This window comes from Myotis daubentonii, chromosome 3 (genome assembly GCF_963259705.1).
Source record: "Myotis daubentonii chromosome 3, mMyoDau2.1, whole genome shotgun sequence".
In the NCBI taxonomy this organism is placed as follows: domain Eukaryota; kingdom Metazoa; phylum Chordata; class Mammalia; order Chiroptera; family Vespertilionidae; genus Myotis; species Myotis daubentonii.
In genome coordinates this window covers 32,224,855-32,247,477 of record NC_081842.1, presented here as the reverse complement: position 1 = coordinate 32,247,477, position 22,623 = coordinate 32,224,855, and the positions used below count along the sequence as shown (strand labels likewise).

General features: G+C 42.0%; 1 protein-coding gene across 9 annotated transcripts in view; it reads left to right on the top strand.

The window, feature by feature from the left end:
• The window catches only part of TNIK (TRAF2 and NCK interacting kinase), a 347,969-nt gene that overhangs the window by 235,251 nt on the left and 90,095 nt on the right, over window positions 1–22,623 (top strand). For all 9 annotated transcript variants that reach the window (XM_059687029.1, XM_059687031.1, XM_059687025.1 and 6 more), the window contains exons 7-11: window positions 296–426; window positions 8,461–8,515; window positions 10,409–10,487; window positions 15,850–16,025; window positions 20,713–20,779. In XM_059687029.1, the coding sequence (XP_059543012.1) occupies window positions 296–426; window positions 8,461–8,515; window positions 10,409–10,487; window positions 15,850–16,025; window positions 20,713–20,779 (508 nt within the window). The remainder of the gene's footprint in view (window positions 1–295; window positions 427–8,460; window positions 8,516–10,408; window positions 10,488–15,849; window positions 16,026–20,712; window positions 20,780–22,623) is intronic.

Sequence of the window (22,623 nt, the reverse complement as noted above, 5' to 3'; positions counted from 1 at the left end):
GTAGTCAGATTCATAGAGACAGCAAGTAGAATGGTGTTTGCCAGGGGCTGGGAGGAGGGGAGAAGGGCTAGCTATTGTTTAATGGCTACCGGGTTTCAGCTGGGGAAGAGGAAAACGCTCTGGAATTGAGTGGTGGTGATGGTTGCACAACAATGTGAAATGTACTTAATGTCACAGAACTATAACACTTTAAAATGGTAAATTTTATGTTATATATATCTTAACAAAAATGCATATTCATTTTGGCATCGTATAGAAACCATAAACTTGATTCATTTTGCCTTCTCTTAAATAGTGGACTTTGGAGTCAGTGCCCAGCTGGATCGAACAGTGGGCAGGAGGAATACTTTCATCGGTACTCCCTACTGGATGGCACCAGAAGTCATTGCCTGTGACGAAAACCCGGATGCCACATATGATTTCAAGGTATGACTTCTTACTTCTTCATTATGTTTCAAAATGATGCCCAAAATATCACCCTTGAATCTTTCAGAGAATTCTCAAATGGTTTTAGGTAATGCAAAGGGAGAGCAAAAAAAAACAAAACAAAAAAAACCCACACATTATTTGAATTTAAAATGATAAGATATTTTAGTGAGAATCTTTTTAATGAAGTCACCCTTCATATCTGATTGCCTATTTGTTAAAAAAAAAAAATGCTTAAACCATTTTCTAGATCCTCATGAATTTACTCTCGTATCTAATTAGGAAGCATATTTCTCTTCTGCTTATAGTTTAGATGTTTTGCAAAATATATATATATATACAGATAACATTTTATATTAAAAGAAACCAAGATATGAATTTGTTGTCTTGGGTCATCTTTCTCTGATTAAAAATAATCAGACTTACTCATTCACATTGCCTCAGGTTTAATTATTAGAGTTTCTTTTCAGTAAGAGAGAAAGCCAAATGAGATGTTGGTAGCTACTTTATGGCGTTTCTGTAGCCTGTGGTGGTGTTTCATAGAAATTTGATTTGTGGCTTGTAATTTTGTATCATAAACTGGTATTTTGTTAATAAATTCCAAGCGGTGTTTAAATAGAGAGGTGAAAGTTGTCCCTTTCTCCAAAGAAACCCTCCTCCTTTCTATTCTGCTACCCAGTAATCAAAAATAATTTTGGGTTCTTATTCCATTAATAGTTTCAATGTCGGGTAACATTGTTGTCATGAATTGTGCTTGAAAGTCAAGACATAAAAATTGGGGTCAGATGGGATGTGGGCCCTGTGGGTTTTTAGGCTGCACAGTAGATCTTGGTTGCCACCATAAGGGTAATACTTAAGGAATTCAAAGAAAGTAATTATGAACTAAGACTGCGTAGTTTCCATCCCATTTCAGCCACTTCCCAGTGATGCGACCTAAGGCTAGTAGATCATGCTCTTTGAGCTTGTTTCCTGATCCATAAAACGAGGGTGATGATATCTACATAGAGTTGCTATGATGTTTATGTGAGATAATCTTTGTAAACATGCCATATGCAGGGCCTAGTGAATAATAGTCTCTCAGCAATAACTTAATTAGTGGGGAACAAATATTCTGAGAGTAGCTTATCTAGTCACTACATATATAACTGAGTTCCCTATACGTATAATGTATGCTTTGGTTTTACAAGGAATAAGGGATATTCATGAGATGAAAGTTTGGCTCTAAATGCTAAATATGATCTGTCATCTTTGTGCAGATCCCAGGACAACCTTGGGCAAAACCTAGGTTGGTTTCATGGTGCATGGACTTTTTACCAAAGGACTGTAGTGATCATCTTGAAATACCCTCACCTTCCAGATGAGGAAACTGAGGCTGAGGCATCTGCAAGTGCACACTCAGTTAGTGATCTTCTTAGAGTTGGGACTTGAACCCAGATCCCCAACGCTCTGTTCAGAGCTCTTCCCAATATCCAGGGTGGGGCAAAAGGAGTTTTACAGTCGTTTATATGGAAAATAATACAATAGTTAACAAATAATAATACTAGAATAAACTCTGTGTTTTGCATACTCACAGCTGTGAGCCTACTTGTACCCCACCCTGTATTACCCTGCTCCTGGAAGATGTTCTCCTATATAAATCTCCAATTCACCAACAAAACAGCCTCTGAAGAGTATATGTGAAAAATTCCCTTTTTAAAGAACATTTTTAGTTCTCCATATGTGGGGTTATTATTGAAAGCAGGTCAGAAAGATGCAAACATGGCAGTGTTTTCGGGACCCAGTGTCCCTGAGCATTGACAAAATTATTGGCCTCTTTGGAGAAATGCAGCTCAAAGGTCTGAAAACAAAATAATCCCCTGTAAATTCCTCTTTCTTCCAAGGTTAGTTCACTGTCATAGCCTGACAATAATCTGTCTGGAAGCAGCAGCCAAGATAAAAATTAATCTCCTGCCAAAATAAATGTCACTTATTTAAACTGCTGATGATAAGCACATTTAAAGAAATTAATTTGCAGATCCCTTGAGAGGAGCCACTACAAAATATATGTCCCAGACCAGATATATGTATCATAACTGGCTATAAGCAAATCTTTAAACTTTAGTCATACTAAACAAGTCCTGATTAGTCTACATTTGGGCTACAGGTATTTTAGACCACTTTATAATATACCATGGAGGTTTAGAGTGTCTCAAACTTCTACCCTTAGCTTAGCCGTTTAGCTGGCTGTGTTATGACTGGCTATCGTGCACGTGAACTTTTGTTCTGTGATGTAAAATAGATCCCTGTAATTTAGTTGTTTTCAGTAGAATAAGTAGAAGAGGACTTTCTTCTGGCCAAGCCAACGCTTAGAATTAAACTGGTATCTTGGTCCTCTTTCCTCAGATGATGGCTAAGGAATGTAATTTGGGAACAGTGAAAAATTTGGAGCCCATGCAATAACTCTCAGTGTAGACAAAGCCCAGTGTATGAGTAGCCACAGGGCACGTCATGCTGCACAGGGCGACTTCAGAGGAACTGGAAGGTTCATGTGACTGTACAAGTATCCTGAGACATTAAAGAAGTGAAGGTTCATTTCTGTGTCTTTTTTAAAAAATAAATTTTATTGATTTTTACAGAGAGGAAGGGAGAAGGATAGAGAGTTAGAAACATCGATGAGAGAGAAACATCGATCAGCTGCCTCCTGCACACCCCCTACTGGGGATGTGCCCACAACCAAGGTACATGCACCTGACCGGAATCGAACCCAGGGCCCTTCAATCCACAGGCCTGTGCTCTATCCACGGAGCCAAACCAGCCAGGGCCATTTCTGTGTCTTTTATCAAAAAATAAAGAATCCTGATGAGAGACAAGATTCAACCGTATCAGTCATTTAGACCTTAGTGTAAGTTAGTTTGTCAGGAGTGTCATGAGTGTAGGCTGTACAGAGGAGGAAGAAGTCATGGCAAGACTGTAAGCATCAATGGTCACTTGTCATGGGTAAAAGAAGGGACTTGACAATAGGGTGACAATAAGGAAGATGGGCAGAAAGGAAGGTTTGGGGTCTCTTGGAAGATTCATTTCAACTACTTCACAGTTTTATCATGGACCAGAGAAGAAAGCTTTCTTTAAACAATTTTTCTACTTCTTTTTTGGCACAGGTCTTATTCTTTCTTCTGTTCACTATTCTTAGGAATATGGTTTAATACCAGGAGACAACTGCACAATACTTTGACCTTTAAAACCATTTATTCATTCATCCAATTAATATCCACTGTGTGTAAGGAATTAGTCAACTTGTATTGATATGTGGAGTTTTTGACTAGAAAGTTCACTTGTAAGCTCATCAAAGTTCAAAGATTTGGTACTGTGTGCTGGGTAGCCCACGTAACCAAGCTGTGTATCCCAGACTCTGAAATCGATGTTATTGGGTACTCATGTACTACAGATACTTTCAGCCTAGGAGACATGTTTAGAATAAAAGAGGACTTGAAGGCCACTGGGCTTTGTTAGATTCCCTACCACAAAACCCTTCCTTTAAAATACAGGCAGAACATAAGTAGATGAGTGGATTAAAAAGCTGTGGTACATTTACACCATGGAATACTATGCAGCAGTAAAAAAAGAAGTATTTCTTACCTTTTAAGACATCGTGGAGGGACCTGGAGAGTATTATGCTCAGTAAAATAAGCCAGTCAGAGAAAGATAAGTATCACATGATCTCATTCATATGTGGAATCTAAAGAACAAAACAAAATAGATCCAGAGACACAGAAGCATGGAACAGACTGTCAAACGTCAGAGGGAAGGTGGGGGTGGATGGGTGGGTGGGAAAGAGGTAACTAAAGAACTTACATAACTCATGGACACAGACAATGGGGTGATGAAGGCCTAGGAAGGGTGGGTGCCAGGTGGAGGGCATCAATGGAGGGAAAAAGTGGGAAATCTGTACTACTTTCAACAATAAAGACAAATTTACAAAAATAAAGGTAGAATGCAAAAGAGAAGAGCGTAGTTATTATTTGATTTGTTTTATGGTTTATTATTATGTACTAGAGGCCCGGTGCATGAAATTATGTACTAGGGTCCCTAGGCCTGGCCAGCGATCAGGGCCGATCTGTGGGGCAACTGGCGGGCAATCAAGGTGGCCCCCCACTGGCACCAGCCTTGGCTGGCCTGGGGCCTGCAGGCTGGGGGCAGTTCTTGAGTTGAGCGTCTGCCCCCTGGCAGTCAGTGCACATCATAGCGACTGGTTGTTCCACCAGTCATTCTGCTGTTCGGTCAATTTGCATATTAGGCTTTTATTAAGTAGGATTCTTTAAGTTGTCTAAGATATCTTTAAAGGCTGCTTTAATTTTTTCTAAAAACTACAATAATTCATTAAAATACGGGCCTGAGTAGAAAAGTAGTCTGAAGAGCTCATGCTTTTTATCGCAGCCTGGTTTTGTCTGATCTCTCCCGGGCACAGTAAGTGCTGCCTGAAAATAGCCCCTCTCTGAGGAGAAGCGCCAGAATCTCATTGCCTGGTGTGCTCACTTTCCCCCAGAGGCCCTCCTTTCTTGTTTTCAGAAATTCTGTCAAAACACTTCAAGCAAAAGGAAAGGTTTCATTTCCCTGATAAGTGTGTGGGGCAATAATGAAAGCTTTCTCATTTCATAATAAGCATTCAAGAGATTTGAAATTAATAAAACTGCAAAATTCCTCGGCTGTTTAAATTGTTACTTTTTCAATTTGAATTTCATTTGGTTGGATGGGGTTTGTCAAGTAATTTATAGCCCTATACTTACTGCTTTAACACAACCACTCACTAAAGAAACTTCTTGGCAGCCAAAAGCCCATTAGTAGGGAGCTGGTTAAATAGACTAGCGCATCTGTCCAGCGGAATACGATGGAGCCATTTAAGCAACAAGGCAGTGTCCATATTGAAGTTGGGCAGATCTCAAGATAGCCTGTTGCAAAGAGCAACACACAGTATAGTACACATAATGGAGTCTTATTTTTCCTCAGTCCATTGCTCTATGACGTGTGGGTGGAGAACTTAAAATGTTTATTTTATATCTTTCTGTCCTGTACACCCCCCCTATGCACACAAACTAGCCTTGCTTTTTTAAAAAAAAAATATGTTTTTATTGACTTCAGAGAGAGAAAGGGAGAGGGAAAGAGAGATAGAAACATCAATGATGAGAGAGAATCGTTGATTGGCTGCCTCTTGAATGTCCCACACTGGGGATCAAGCCCGCAACCCGGGCATGTGTTCTGACAGGGAATTGGACCGTGACCTCCTGGTTCATAGATCAATGTTCAACCACTGAGCCACACTGGGCGGCTTGGCCTTGCTTTTCTTTTAAGTCAGTAAAGTAAGAGATGTATAGTGTGCCCAGCCAGCATTGTTGCCACTTTACCTGACTCAGATGTGCTGGTTGATTTGCCAGTCAGTGATAACTGGTCCTCAGGGTCTGTCTGCACCAGTATTTTTTAAATACTCACCATGTCCACAGCATTGTGGTAGGTGTTCTTTTCACATTACTGGTGTGGAAATGGGCACAGAGGAATTAAGTGGCTTGCCCAAGTCACCAAGCCTGGCTGCCAGCACGGGCTCTCTCTGCCTCTCAGGGCACGCTGGGCTCTTTCCCTGTGCCACACTGCCTCTTTTTTGTGCGCTTGGTTTGGCCATCTGAACGTATTCTTCACATGTTGGGCAGCCCCACCCCCAAGGCCAGCTGCTATCTTGTGCTCCAGTTGCCTGCATGCAGGATGCCCCCCCCCCCCCAACACCCGCCGGAAGTGGTGTGCTTCCTCCGCCTCCTCAGAGGCACTAGAATTTGTCTCTGTTCTGTTTGTAATGCGCACAAGACTGGGCTATTAATCATGCCACAGGGCAGGCGGCACCGCACCTCTGAAATAATGAATTACCGAGCTCCTGCCAAAATGAGTCACACCATGGCCATGAAGGAAACTTATCTCTCCCGGACTCTCCTCATCTTGTTCCTCCCTCTTCCCTTTCTCCTCTCCTGTGATCTGTCTTGCCAGTTGTAATTGGAACATTTTCTCCCGTATTTAAGTTCTGAAGTGTCTCAGGGACTTGCTAATGCACCCAAAGGCTTGAACAAGCCCTGTGAAGGACGCTTATTGCTCTCTAGCGTGGGCAGTTAAGCATAGCTTACAAGCAGCTCTGGGTATATATATGGCCAGGAATATAAATGTTCTTTTTGTAAAACAAGAGAACCCCAGCAAAAAAAAAAAAAAAAAAAAAAAAAAAAATGATCCTAATGATGCCGTCAAATAAGGGCTTAAAGAAGAAGCCGCTTCTGGCCTGGTCACGTGACAGGATACTCAGGAGTCAGGATGGTGTGACCTTTGGTTTGAAGGAGTTGTTTGGGAGCTTGGGCAAAGCCGCCTTAGGGGGGATCTGAGATGTTGTGAACTGAATAAAGGCAGCCTCTCTTTTCACAGACCCTTCCTGCTTCCTGCGGGATAAATCCAGGCTCACCTAACAACTGGGCCCTCTCTCCATTTCCCTACTGTCAAAATGTGCTTCTTCAAATCATTGCTGTGTGCATGCTATCAGTAAGGAATGCTTTGGGATATAATTACTTACATTTCAGAAGTTTAAAGGCAGGCAGCTCAGAGTTGGTGTGGGGCCTCATTGCTGTCTTTAAAACCCAGGCTGCTACCTTTATGTCCTGTCATCATTAGTTTGTTGACTTATTGCCACATGTTGGTAAGATGGATGCTGTAGCTCGAAGAGCATGCTTTTCTTCAAGGCACGAAGACATGGGGAAGAATTGTCAAGACATCAGCTGTGTTTGTCACTTATTTCAGGAAAAGCAAAAGCTTTCTCAGAAACTCCCAGAAGATGTTTGCCTGTGTCTCTTTGGCCACAACTATGTCACATTCTTTTTTTTTTTTTTTTAGTATATTTTTATTGATATCAGAGAGGAAGGGAGAGAAAGATAGAAACACCAATGATGAGAGGCAATCATTGATTGGCTGCCTCTTGCATACCCCCTACTGGGGATTGAGCCCATGACCCAGGCATGTGCCCTTGACTGGAATCGAACCGGGAACCCTTCCATCCCCAGGCCAACACTCTATCCACTGAACCAAACCAGTTAGTGCCACATTCTTAATTGTTATCCTTAGCAGTAGGGAAGTCTGGACAAACACACTTAGCTTTCCTACCCTCATAAATGAAGGCCGCAAAGGAAATGGGGGTTGAATATGTCTGTTGGGTTAGCCAACAAACAGTGTCTGCTACAACCAAATAGAGGGAAATTAGAGAAGGTTAAATTGAACAGGCAAAGGCCATCTCACCTAATAGTAGAGGAGGAGGAAATTAATATTCTGGAGGCCACTGTGTGCCAGATTTTGGGCTAAGCAGTATGGATGTGTATCATTCCACCTGTGGGTGTTTTCTTAAAAAAAAAATAAATAAATAAAAGCATATGTTCCTACAAAGACTTGTGATGAATGTAGCAGCTTTATTTGTAATAGCTTAGAATGGAAACCCTCCGAATATCCACCTTCATATTTGCACCTCATTTCACAGTGCAAAACCACTTGATTCTTGCTCCTCTTGATTATAGTGATGGTTTCACAGGAGTATACATGTATCAAACCTTGCAAATGATACACTTCAAACATGTGCAGTTAATTATAGGACAGTGTAGAAAACAGTCGAATCGCAGCGATTTCATATGGTTTAAGCCAGAGAGACATTTGAGTGGTAAATTCATTTTTATTGAATTTATTGGGGTGACATTGGTTAATAAAATTCTATAGGTTTCAGGTGTACAGTTCTCTCATACATCATCTGTGTATTGTAGTGTGGGTCCACCACCCAAGTAATGACAAATTAATTTTTAAAACCGTGAAAGGCATTGTCAATGAAAGTTGAATGAGGCTCTGACTACTTTGAAGCTTCGCAGCTGTAATAGGTTTGTAAAGAGATGACTGAGTGGTTTCCCCACGGGCAGTTCTGAAGCAATTACCAGGTGTAACCAAGTTCTCCTTTGGCAACTGCATTCATGCTTGTGTCTGTGCTTCCTTCTCTTCCAGAGTGACTTGTGGTCCCTGGGAATCACCGCTATCGAAATGGCAGAAGGTGCTCCCCGTAAGTATCTTCCTCTGGGTGAAATTGGTTGCTGTCCGCTCTGCAGGTACTGAAGCTTCTGTGCCAGGAGCCAAGGTAGCTTTACTTCTGCTACACTGAGCCCAGCATGGATTCTCGCTGCGTATTTAGAAAGCAGTCATCTTAAATCAACCATAAATCCATTCATTTCCGAGTGGTGTGAGGATCTTGAATTTATGAGGGAAAAGGAAAAAAGAAAGGGAGGCAAACTTTGGGGAAACTTACTTGTTTTACAGATTCAGTGTGTAGTTGATTCTTGAACTATTCTCCACTTACCATAAAACTGGGACCAACCCATAAAGACTAAACTCTCACAAACGTCAACGCTGATTTCCAGTGCATGTGTTCCACAAACACTGATACCCGACTGCTTTCACTTCTATTAAAATACTGATGTTTAGATTTTTAGCTTTCCCTACTTATTTCAGGCAGAGTGGCCAGGATCTGGAATATTCCTTGAGATCTGGAATATGCACTGCAGAGAGCCTCTGCCAGGCCATGAGCAATGCCTCACAGATTCCCATGCAGGAGGCACAACTGATCAAGGGCCTCGCCGCTGCCATGCACTGAGGCTGTGCCTCCCAAGGGCCACTCCCCATCAGTGACGAGCATGGCGGGGATCTAAGACAGACCCTTTTCAGGAAGGCACAGCATTCCTTTGTAGGTAACTTTCACTCCTCAGTTTTATTCCTTAGTTTCCTTAGATTGTAGCACACTTCTGCCCACTTTTCTCCCTCTCACCTTCAGCCAATCAGATGTGCACAGCAATCTGATGACTCCCTCAGCCTTCCCCAGCTCCCTCCCTGTTTCCTTTGAGGCAGAAATTGCCCCCTCTCACATTTAATAACACCTTGGTGGCTGCTTCTCAGAGGCCCCTAGTTGCATGACAGGTTGTTATGTGCATGTGGTTCTTTGTACCTTCAAGTCATCACCCTAGAGTTGATAGAATTTATCTGTAGCTTGATTGATTTGGAGTCTTTGTGGACAACTTCCCCTCATCCACAATGCTAAAAGGCATTTATGAATCATAAAAATAATATATTACAGTCTCAAAACCATATTGTCACTCTTGATAAGTAGTTGAAAGGGCTAAAAATAAGCTTCAACCCACAGAATTCTTTAGCTTTGGGGGAGAATATATTCTTAGTCTAAGCACAAAGGAAAAGATACTCCCAGATGTTTGAAAAGTAAACTAGTGAAATATTGTACTTAAAATAAGAACGTTTGAGTGCTTTCACTATAAACAATAATGTCATGTTTACAAGTTGAGATATTTTTATAATTTTCCTGCCAGACTTCATTTGCCTTAGTCCTGTGGGCTTCCTGGGGCCAGGAAATGAAATGAAACAAAAAACCATCATAAACCCTGAAAAGCCATTTAGGATAGTTGGAAATACAGAGGGAAAGGTGTCTGGTCTAGTGTTTTATACTCCAAAAATCTATGTAGATAACATTGTATTTGGATGAGCCTTCAGTGTGTAAGAAAAAGACCATGGATTATAAAAAATCCTTTGTTTTGACACTTAAGGTTTTACTCATTAAATAACTTCATTTCCCTTGATGTTGTTTACTTTGAATCTTAGATGGTTATTTATAATAAAGAGAAGGTTGTGGACCCTTTAACTTAGTTTTCTTAAATATAAAGTCAAAGTAGAAATGTTACTCTCTAGCTGAAACGTGTTGTGCTTTATGAGGCTTGTGGTTAGCCATCAGCTCTAAGTGCTCACCAGATGGAGGCTTTGTGATCTCTTGCCTCTGCTCACTGGTCATGCGTGCCCTCGGGAGCCATGTGGTGGCATTGGCTGCACAGCCAGGATGAGCTTGGCGTGAGTTTCGCCTCCTGACTGGAGCTGGCCCTTGTTTGGTCTCTTGCAGCTCTCTGCGACATGCACCCGATGCGAGCCCTCTTCCTCATCCCCCGGAACCCTGCACCGCGGCTGAAATCCAAGAAGTGGTGAGTTTGGTCTTCAGTGTTTTACAGATCCAAGGGCAGGGCTTTTCTGTGATAATTTTTTGGGGGGATTAACTCCAATACTTATGTCCTGCTGACAGGATTAGACTATACACACTAAGACTTCGTGAGTGAATTTACATATGGATCATTCCTCTTAAAATACATATTGAGTAGTAGCTCCCCCCTCCCCCTTATCCATGGATTTACTTTCTGAGATTTCAGTTACCCGCAGTCAAATGCTGTCCAAAAGTATTTTATTTCCCCAACCATGGACATCATCATGACTCCATGATCCATGGTCACCCAGAGCAGGTGATCCTCCGTAGTCTAACGCTGCAACACAAGGCCTAGTCTTTCACCCCACTTCATCTCATCACGTAGACATCGTGTCATCTCACATCATAACAAGAAGAAAAGTGACTGCATTACAATAAAATATTTAAAAAGAGAGACACACACAGTCACATATCTTTCATTGTAGTTATTATTATAATTGTTCTATTTCATTTATAGTTATTGTTGTTGATCTCTTACTGTACCTAATTTATAAGTTAAACTTTATCATAGGTATGTATGTATGTATGTATGTGTAAGTAAGAACATAGTATATATAGTGTTCTGTACTAACCGTAGTTTCAGGCATCTGCTGGTGGCCTCAGAATGCATCCTTGTGGGAAAGGGGATACCATTGATTTGCATAGCAGGTCTTTATCCCCACACCTTTAAGGTAAAGAGCTCTTAGCTAAAATGGGTAGTCAAGCCCAGCCAGCATGGCACAGCAGTTGAGCATCGACCTATGAACCTGGAGGTCACAGTTCGATTCCAGGTCAGGGCACATATCCAGGTTGTGGGTTTGATTCCCAGTGGGGGGCATGCAGGAGGCAGTCCATCAATGATTCGCTCTCATCATTGATGTTTCTGTCTCCCTCTCTCTTCCTCTCTGAAATCAATAAAAAAATATATTTAAAAATTAAAATTAAAAAAATATTTGTAAAATGGGTAGTCAAACCCAAGTAATATCTCTTCTGGCAGCACAGCTCAGAGTGGGTGATAGTTCAGAGAGTCAGCCTGTTAGATTGGCTGACTTTTCTTCTACATTTTAAGACAATAATTCTCTAAGTGCATACACACACCTGGTGGTATGTGAGATGATTTCACAGGTCTGTACATGAACATTTATAATTTGGGGTTTTTCTATTGCTTTCTCTTATGACAGGTGATACCAGCTTCTTATTTGGGGTAGTGATATAACCTTGCCATTTAATAAACTTATTCACATAAAAAAGTGGCTTAAAGTAAAATACTAAGTGGATTCTAGTATGGGGTTATAATGGTGCAAATTATTAGTAGTGAAGTTTGGGAAACAGAGTTTCACGGGGTGGTTGGACTTCTGACATGTGCTTATGTGAGGGTCTTTGTGCTTTATCAGTCTGTAACAAAAATGCATCACTCCCTCCTTTACCCCTGTGGCTGTGGTATCCTCCCTGGTGGTGTATTCCTGATTCCCCTTGTACAGGGGTCAATTCCTGGACCACCTGTGAGCACCTGTCCTTTTCTGGGCAGTTAGAGCATGAGGGACAGACCCTCTGCCCCCTCTCATGCCACTTCATGATCAGGCCCTTGCCCGGAGCCCCTCCTGTTTCTCACCCACCCACAGTTCCACCCTCCACTATTCAGAGAACAGTCTTGATCAATATCAGTCACCCAGGAATGGCACAGCCTCCCGGGCGGAGCAGAGACAGGCACACTGCACCAAGGAAGGGAAGGAGACTGCCAGAAGGGCCGGCAGCCCTGGAGTTGCCAAGCTGCAGGAAGAGAGAGGGAGAGTTGCTATTGGTAACGAGGAGGCAGAGCATCCTCCCCTCCTGCTTCTCTCTCCTAGGGTCACTGTGATGTGAGACCATTCTCTCCCCAGCAACAGCCTTCCATTGGGCACCGGCACAGCATGTGATCCCCTTGTGCTCAGGCCCTGCTTCCTTCTTTCTGCCTGGAACAGACTCCTGGGGGAGGAGGCAACTCAGTTCTGTCCCCTGGAAGCGGCAGTGGCACTAGGAGCCTTCTGCCAGGTTTCTGCTTGTCCTTCACACCCAGCCTGCTGTATACAGTGGGTTCCACTCACCCTGTTCCTTCTTCTCCCCCTGCCCTGCCACTGGACAGCCGTGTCCAGCTTCCCACAGCCGACAAGTGGGTTTTCTTTGAGCAGCTACACACCATATTTCAGAAATATTAGCAAACATACCTACAGCATTTATGTATGTTGATACATGCACCTACATGTGATAGGCACTGTTGTAAGTATTTTGTACGAATTAACTCATAATTAACTCATTTAGTTATCACAACAGTCTTTTAAGATAAGTACTTAATCTCCCTATTTGCAGCTAGGGAAACTGAGGCACAGAGATGTATAATTTGCCCAAAGTCACATAGGAAGTGATGGAGGGGAAAAAAAGGATAGTTCTGGGAAATACAAATTTTAAAGGTCAAATGGCATGTAGGGAGTCAGTCCTATGATTATCAAAAACTTTTAGCCTGGCTGGTTGTAATGATTAATGTAATAATCTTTCGGGCATTTTTAATTCCTTTAACATGATTTAATATATAAACAGGAAAAATCTGGTAGGATAAAGTGTTCAGTGACACTAGTATTATAAGAACTCGTGTCTCAGACTATAAGCACCAATCATTAACATTTCTCTCTCCATGCCAACCCTTGGGAAATTAGTATTACTAATCTTAGGCATTAAAAAAAGACAGAACTAAATTACTGGCAGCAGAGATTCTAACAATAAAATTATATAAGTGTACTTTAAACCCTTAAGATCGCTCAGCAAATAGCCAGGTAGTGTTCAACATAGGTGGTGTTTTTAGTTTTAATTAAATGTGTAATTAAGTATATTGATTCTTTGGTCACACTAACTGAAATAAGAGACGATGAAGTTGTCTTTGAAGACTTGTAAGTGAGCGTTATTTTCTCTTCAAACACAGTACATTTGAAGAAGATGCGGAACACATTGCCAGCTTTGTGGTTCTGCATCTTGGCTCACCCTTTGGACCCAAAGTTGTCCTCTCAAATATCTCTTGAGGTTCTTTCCCACTGGGGGAGAGTCTGGAGAAATGACCCTGAACTAGGCTGGTCCCACTAAACATCTTCAACACATTCTCATGCTGGAGATTTCTCTGAGTTTTTGAGGTGTCAGTCCTGGGGAATGGCATGGACAGTCTATTAAGTCTGGATCTCATTTTTAAATTGGGTGTGATTGCTTGTATTTATCATCCTCTAATTAATAGCTGATCACTTTGTGAGAAATGAGCACTTCCTTCTAGTTGAAAGCAGGAAAAAGAGAGCTGCCATTTGCATTCTTTGTGAATATTTAATAGCTTTCTGTCTGTTTTGTTTTCATCTTCCTAATATTGATTTTCTACCTAGGGAAGCACCGTGTGGAGTTTGTTTATTTCTTTATGCAGGTTAACCTCATTCTCTTCAGTTGGTTCCTTAGCAGAGTCCATTAATTCATTACGGGGTGGTTTTTTCACAAGTTCTCGCCTTAGGTGATAATCACATTTGTGCCTCCACACATTTACCTGATGGACCCGAGAAAGACAACGTGATAAAACAATATCTACTCTCCAAGCCCCCCTCTCTGTCCCTCATGAACACAGATTTGAAGGTAGCCCTTAGGGCAGGTCTTGTCCAATAACCATCTGTGCATCATTTGTTTATCAAACATCTCAGAGCAGGTAGTGTGCTCATGAGACAAATATGACTCAAGCACATCCAAACACAGGATTTCCAGTGTGGAGGAAGCAGGTATGGGCTGGAGGACCTACAGGGTACATGGAGTGCCCATCCTGTTGTCATGATTTACAGTCCAGTCCTGATTCATCCCGAGTTGACCCCAAGCATAGCGGGTTACCTTTACTTTTATAAAATGTTTTAAATGCTTGGGCATAGTTTAGAAATTTAGGGAGGAAAGATATCAATAATTCAGCACTTTCAAAGCATGGGGAAAGGTGAGAAACTGCTTTGACCTGGGCAGGACTAAAGTGGTGCATATGCGAAGGTCCTCTCACATTTGAATCTTGAGGAACACGCTCACCATTATATTCTGTGTGGTGTCAAGGCCTTAAGTAAATACAACACACACACACACACACACACACACACACACGCGCGCGCGCGCGCACACACACACACACACACACACACACACACACACCCCGAGGGCCTGCTGGGAAACTTGGGAAAGGCTTGCTCCTGGAATGCGCTCCTGTAAGGCCACAGTGCTTCACAAGAGGGCGACAGAGAGCACAAAACGGGTTCCCTCCAGCTCTGAGCAGGGTGGAAAGGGTGAGTAGGGTGACCAGGGTTCTGCCAAGGTCTCTGAGGTGCCGTATTAGCAATGGAACACCTTGGACAGGCATGCTATAGAGTCATGAGCTTAATTATTTATCATGCTGGAAATTCTTGGAACTTCCGTTCGTGAATCATAGCTAAAGTCCATTAATTTCGACCCGCTGCCCTAATCATTGGTGTGGTACCTCTCCCCAGCGCTCCCCTGCCCCTGTGTGTCTGTGGCAGAGGGTTTATCTTTGAGGAAATATTGCCTTCCTAAAGGGAGGTAATTTGCTTCTGGGTATGAACTTAGTCCCTTAGAGTGAAGTTTCTAAGTCCGTGGGTTGATAACAAGCTTATACATACATCCTGTTTTTATTAATTGGAAAGCAAAGTTCAAAAGTGACTCTGAAATTACCAGGTAAAAATTTTGCCAGATCAAGTTCACTTTCCCATAGAAGAATCTTGCCCATTTTTACAAAATGGACTCCTCTATCCAACCTTGGTTTTACTTTTTCCGCCTTGCGTTTTTTGCCTCATTTAGATATCTCACCTCAGTGTCCCCTGACAGATAGTGTGCTCACTCCCAACTGGAGTTTTTCACGGATTTTATACCTCCCTGAACTGTCCTTTCCCCAGAGTGATTTCCTCCTGACTCTTTAAGACCCAGCTGTGGTTCTCTCATTCCCATAGAACTTCCAGTTATTATTCCCAATGGGCTCTTGCTTTCTCTGATTCCTGTTGATTTTCTGTGAGATATTATGTATGAACTGTGCAAAAAAAAAATACTTTCACATATAATCACTGCCATAGATGGTATGAATTGTGTGTTGATGGTGATGATGCCTTTATACCCCATTGTACCTAATAAAGTGCTAGACCTACTTTGTGATGGGTTGATCTCTACGTTGGCTGATTGGACCTATTTTCCTTTTTCTAATTTTTTATTCTAGCATTTCAAAAAATGTAAGTTTGCCTTTCTTTGGATTATCTTTTAATCTGTGGTTCATCTCTTTTGTCTGGCAGGTCAAAAAAATTTCAGTCATTTATTGAGAGCTGCTTGGTAAAGAATCACAGCCAGCGACCAGCGACAGAGCAACTGATGAAGCATCCATTTATACGAGACCAACCTAACGAACGACAGGTCCGCATTCAACTCAAGGACCATATCGATAGAACAAAGAAGAAGCGAGGCGAGAAAGGTTAGAAGCACATTTGTATTTCAGCAAGGGAAACAAAAGATGGAGTGAGTCCTGCGCTCTTGATGTATTTGGAGGTGACTGTGGGGATTTCTAATGGGCCTGCATTATTCTTTCGTGTGAGGGGCTGCCTCTGAGATCACAGCCTGTGGGCATCAATGGGGTGAGACTGCTGAATGGAATCTTTCATGAGAGAATAGAACTGAGAGAAATACCACCTTTTCTAGGCACTGAACAAAGAGTCATGTTGAGTGATACTATGAAGTGGTTTAATATGACAAGTGGTTTTCTTAATTCAAATGAATATTCATGTTTTGAAGACTAAAGATCTACAGAAGACAGACAACCTAAAAAATCTAGTTGACATTTTTCAGTACTGGCAGTCTTCAACATTTAAAGAATTTGTGCACTGAGGCTCATTTCTAATTTACTTATTTGGAAGTCAGAATAAATGTTCTTATCGTCTCAGTAATATAAAAGAGATTGCCAGGCTTTTTTCTTTTGAAGCTGGAAGATCATTTAATGCACTTCTTTATTTATAGATTCAAAAACTTATCTCTCGTGGCTCTGGCTGTTATACCACACTGTTTTTTCACTACATCATTGGAAAGGACATCAGTCCAAACTTGAGGTCCTAGGACTGTTTGGATAGAGACTCAAAAATTCCTTCACTAGCATCCTGACCAATGTAAACATGCATGTAGTCTGGGGCAGGTTTTATGACTACTTGGATTGGGAGGTAGGAAGGTTGAGGTAGGGAATGAAGGGGAGAGATGCAGGGGATAGACAGGTGAGTTCTCCCTGGCAGGGGCGGGGGAGGGAAGGAGGAGGAAGTTGGCAGTGAAGTTGTAGTAAGGAGGCCGTATAGAGCTGGCAAGGTGAGCACTGAGTGTGCAGGGAGTGGAGAATAGAGAGGAAGGCCAGGGATGGGGATGGGAGGAACTTGGTGATACGCTTTTCCTCGCCTCGATCCTCTCCACCTCTCTCTTTTGTTCTTCACAATCCAGAAGGAGTAGTGGAAGGTGATGGGCAGCATAGGACAGGGTTGCTCTCTTTTTATTTGGTTTTCCTTCTTCTTTGCCTCTGAAGTTAATTTCTAATGTGGCAAGGTATGAGCAGGGACCCAGGGGGTGGGGTGCTGAGCAGTGTAGGAGTCAAGATTAGGCGGAGGAAAGATCAGCAGAGGGCTTGCTTGGAGAGGAGGAGAAATCCTCGTGAAGGTTTGAGAGAAGAGATCCTCCTTTGCTGCCAGTCAGAGACTCAGGAAAATGTGTGATCAGGTTAGGTTCAGAGCAGGAAATTATGAGTCTCAGCCAAAAAGGAGGTCCACCTCCAGTTGTTTGTGATGGAGAAGGACAAGGTGTCAATCAGAACCAAGGAGCTGGGGGCAGGGCAGCCCAAGCTGGAGGAACGAGGCATGAAAATAAATAGGTTAAGTGATAGTCAAAAAGGACTAATTTTTTTCAACTGTTTACTTATTAATAGTGGTCATGGGCCACTCTGTGAAGTCAAAATTTTAAAGGAAATATTTTAGGGTGGTATGTCAGACATGCAACCATTCAAGGCCACCTTCTCTAAAAAAGGAAATTTCTTTTACTGTGGGTATATAAAGTAGGTTAAGTGCTCAGAATTTTGTTTTCAGACTCAAATATTAAGTTCAGATTCTAGCTCTACTCTTTGATAGTTATGTGAACTTCCCCCAGTTTTCTAATCTTTAAAATAGAACTGGGTTTATTATAATAATTAGTGTTGCCTGGCATTGTTGCAAAGATTAAATGTGATGGTACGTGTAAATCGCTTCATACAATGCCTGGCACATAGACACACTTGATAAAGATTGGCTCTTATTTACATGATTCTTTATGGACCTATAATTTTTCAGTACCATCCAGGATTACTTTCTGAGAACTCTCTGACCTGTAAGGATGGATAAAGTGTGTGCCTTGGGTTGTCTTCACATTTTGTTGATATAAACTCTGGAATGTGAGTCAGAACTCTCTATCCCATGAAAAAAGACTATTTTTAATGTGTTCCTTCTTTGCAAAGTATAAAAGAAGAGTTCTGGTAGTAGGTATACTCAAGTCTCCTTCTAGTATCATATATTTGACCCCTTTACCCTCTTCTACCTTCCCTGACTCCCCTAACCCTTTGGTAACCACCATAGAATCTAATACTTTTTTATTTTATTTTATTTTATTTTACTTATTATTAGAGTGAGGAAAGGAGAGAGAGACATCTATGTGAGAGAGAAACATCAATAGGTTGCCTTCTGTACGTGCCCCAACCAGCGATCAAACCCACAACCCAGGCATGTGACCTGACTGAGAATTGAACCAGCAACCTTTTGGTGCACAGAATGATGTTCAACTAACTGATCCTCTCTGGCTGGGTGAATCAAACAATTTTAATGTTCATTGCTTTATGATATTTTTGCCTGATATTATTTTTTTCCTTAAAATATGTTGATGCATGCTAATTTAAGCCAGTGTTATAAAAGCAATCAAACCAGATTCTGGAGAAGTATTACAATTAAGAAGCCTGATAAATGAAGGTTTTACCCTAGAGAGTAAAAATAATTGGATTAATTGGGTGCTTTTTTCCTTGATATAATTACCTTTAATAGATAAATTTTCTGTATTTTACTTTGAACTCTGTTTCTTGAAAGTTGGAAATATTAAATTTTTAATGTAGAATATTGAAACACTTTATGAAAGTTCTCTATGTAAGTAGCCTAAATATATGAAGCTAACTTGTGATTTTAGAAAATATGCTTGAAGTCATCACACTTTCAGCTTCATTTAATTATCCCTTTAATGGCTAAATAGTATGGAAAGCAAAGTGTGTTCAAGTTTATGATGAAACTAGAGGCCTGGTACACGAAAATCCAATCACTGGGGGGGGGGGGGGAGGGGAGTCCCTCAGCCTGCCTGCACCCTCTCGCAGTCCAGGACCTCTCAGGGGATGTCTACCTACGGGCTTATGCCCACTCCCTGGGGGATCGGGCCTCCGTTGGCAGTCAGACATCCCTCTGGCAGCCCAGGAGCCCTCAGGGGATGTCCAACTAATGGCTTAGGGCCGCTCCTGCCACCGTTGCTGTGCTGGCCATCCATGAGGTAGCTTCTGGCTGAGCGGCACTCCCCTTGTGGAAGCTCACTGACCAACAGGGGGCAGCTCCTGCGTTGAGTGTCTGCCCCCTGGTGGTCAGTGCACATCATAGCAACGGGTCGTTCTGCCGTTGGGGTCAATTTGCATATTACCCTTTTATTATATAGGATGCTATAGTCCTCAGCATGCCCCTGGTGGTCACATAACCAAGTTGCAGTTTTAGTTCCTTTAGGGGTACACAAATTTTTTCCAAGTGGTAATTACTAACCCACAGCTATGAAAGGATAACAGTAATGTGATACTACCATTCCTTGCTTAAAATCAAAAGCAACCCACAGAAGAGTTCTCAGCATGGTTTATATAAAGATCAGCAAGCCTGATATATATCAGACCTGCTGGCCTTTCTCACTCCATCTGCTTTTCTCACACCCAGACATCTCACCACTCATGTCATTGTTTCCTGAATATGCCATGCATTGTAATACTGTCAGCCACTGTCAGTTGGTTATGTTGCTTAGAATGCCCTTTTTCACCAGTTTCAGCTACCGTCTGCCTGGAAATGGCCCACTGACCTTCCAAGGCCCACCTCATTTCCTCCCCAAAGATTTCATGTCCCCTTCCCCATCATGACCAGTGGACTCGGCTGATCCTTTCTCCGATATCATATTGCTATTTTTATGTACTTCTATTTAGCACATAATATGTTGGAAAGAACACTAGTTTTAAAATTGGAAAAAGTTTGTATTGAATTCTAAATCCAAATCCCAGATTTATTAATGAAATGACATTGGTCATATTTCTTAACCTCTTATAATCTCAGTGTCTTCACTTGAAAAGTGGGTATTATGTTGAAGGATTGTTATGAGAAATGAATAGGAGAACATTGGTAAAGTATCAAGTATGGTGAGTGGCATGGGAGATACCCAACAAAGATTAGTTCCCTTTCTTTATAGTCACAGGGACTCTGATTTCTTATGTATCCGTCTTGTCCATTAAATTTTGATCTCCTGCAAAGCAAAGACTCAGTCTTAATCATTATTGCATGTTAACCTAACATATAATTGAATTAAATGGATGTCCCCAGAGGGTCAATCAAAACACATTTAACTATCTTTTCAATAGCACATACCGCCAAACGTCTCTTTCTAGTATTTACCATGATATCTAAAGACAATTGGTGAGTCCATATAAGTCATATTAAAATTCCTACTTGAAAAATTATTAAAACTGACAATAAGTTAACTGGGCCAATGAAAGATTCATTTAGGTGGTTCTATATTGTGAGTCAACACAAACTGAAAGGTTATTTTTCAATTCCTTGTCTTCACCTTTGTATGAGCACCGGGAATTGGAGACAGCGATCTTGAGTCAGGTGGGACAGGCTGGGATGTGGTTAACGCCATGTACTTGGATTCAGCTAATGGGAACTTTTGGAGCTCAAGTCAGGGTGTCTGGAGCCTGTCCCAGCTCAGCATTAATGACAACTCTTTGGATCTCAGTTTATTTTTATATGAAATGAGGAGGTTGGGCTTCACAGGGCTCAGTTTCCGTTTTATGCACTAACCTTCTGTGCGTCTCTCTTTAGATGAGACAGAGTATGAGTACAGTGGAAGTGAGGAAGAAGAGGAGGAGAATGACTCAGGAGAGCCCAGGTAGGAGCGGAAGAGCCACGCCTTCTCATGTCCACATTCGGAATTGTGCTTGTGACTCACTTCCTATTGATTGATACGTTCATTTTTTTAAGAATCCCAGCATGACGGTCTTCTTTAATTTATTGCCTATAAACATGCTCATTCATTTGGGAAAACTTCCCTAGGCAGATTCATGGAAATGTGGAAATCAGCGTATTCTTTACCTCGTTCCCCAAGATTTATGGTCTCTCTTCTAAGGCCTTGTTTCTTCACATCTGTAATGTGTAGAATGGGCAGCAGGCAATTATCTGGGTGATACAGAACTAAAAGTACCTAAAACTACATCTTTCTGGAGACCTAAGTGGTATTTTTGAACGTGAGTCATTCAATTCACACCTTTGAGAAGCCCATTTGGACAGCCACTGTTCTTGTCACACGCCTCGGTATTTTCACCGCAGCCTAATCCAAGAGGAAACAATTTCCAGAAAATCAAATTACACTCTAGAGGTGAACCCTAAATAGAGACTTTCATGCCCACTCCTGTTGTCATGTGTCAGACCCCAGAATCAAGTGCTGCTTAATTATTATCATCTCCACATTTTGAATTTCACTTGACTTTGATTCCAACTTTCTTCTAGTCTGTGTTTATAAATAATTAATGCCAGTGTGCTCACGCTGCCAGGATCTCTCTTTCGTGCGAGAATTCAGCTGGCGGCAGTTCAATGAGCCCAGGGCACAGTCACACATATCATGGTGGGCACGCTGTTCATGTGAGGTGAGATTCAATGGGGAAAATGCACAAGTAGAAACATCACTGGGATGTGTGGGTCTTCATTCATTAGCCATCCCAGGAGAACCCAGTGCTCCTGAAGAAGGAGCAGTTCCCATACTGTAGAGGCGGAGCTTCTTGACCAAGGAAGGGGCCAGTTCATTCACTACTAGGATGAGCTGGTAGGTTCCTTTTCGGAGCTAACTCAGACCTACCAAGCTGGATTATTGCCAAAATACCCAGAACAGGGCAGGTGGGACTGAGCTTGCTGGGTCACCCGGTTTTTCTCTGTTTCACGCCACAGGACTTCTCAAGGTCAAAGACTGAAAGATAATTCTTTCCTTCCAGCTGATACTTAACATCCTGGCCACCCCTAGCTTAGCTGCATTGAGATGATGACTGTCAAGTAGTGACATGGCAAATGATCATTCTTGTGAAGCCAAGGACCAAATGCCCTGCTTTCAGAGAAGTTGCACACTATTTTCCAAAGCTCACCCAGGCGGCCCTGTCAATCATTCTGATCACTCTCTAGAGATCTGAAAAAGCCCCTTTTAACTAATGCTTGCTAAACTGCATGTTAGCAGTCACTTAGGGAGCCAATCTAGCCATGCCTTGACATTTCTATAATTGTAACATGTCATTATATCACACTGAAGACTATGTTCCAAGTCCTGTTTTATGGACACATCTAATTAATAATCTTCATGAAATCCTGAAAAGTAGAAAGAGACAGTGGTTATCTCATTTTAGAAATGAGGTAACAGTCCAAGGGTGGCAACCTGGTCACACACCAGCTCATGATGGAGCCAGTAATGCTGCTCAGATCACCTGACATTGACCCAGCATCCTCGTGTGCACGTGAGGGTCCAGAAGCCCCCCTGCCTTGGCACAGAGCAGGCGGCCTGCGTAGATAAGCATTGTCATTTGGGCTTTGCTTAGAGTTCTACACAAAGGCTGTGCATTTTAGGGGAGGATTATTAGTAGAATCCAAGCACTGTCTCTTGTCTGGAATGTCACAAATGAAGGCTTTTCATGTCATTTTCTGGCAGTATCTCACATAGCATGCTATCCAGTCTCCAGAACAGAATGATCACCT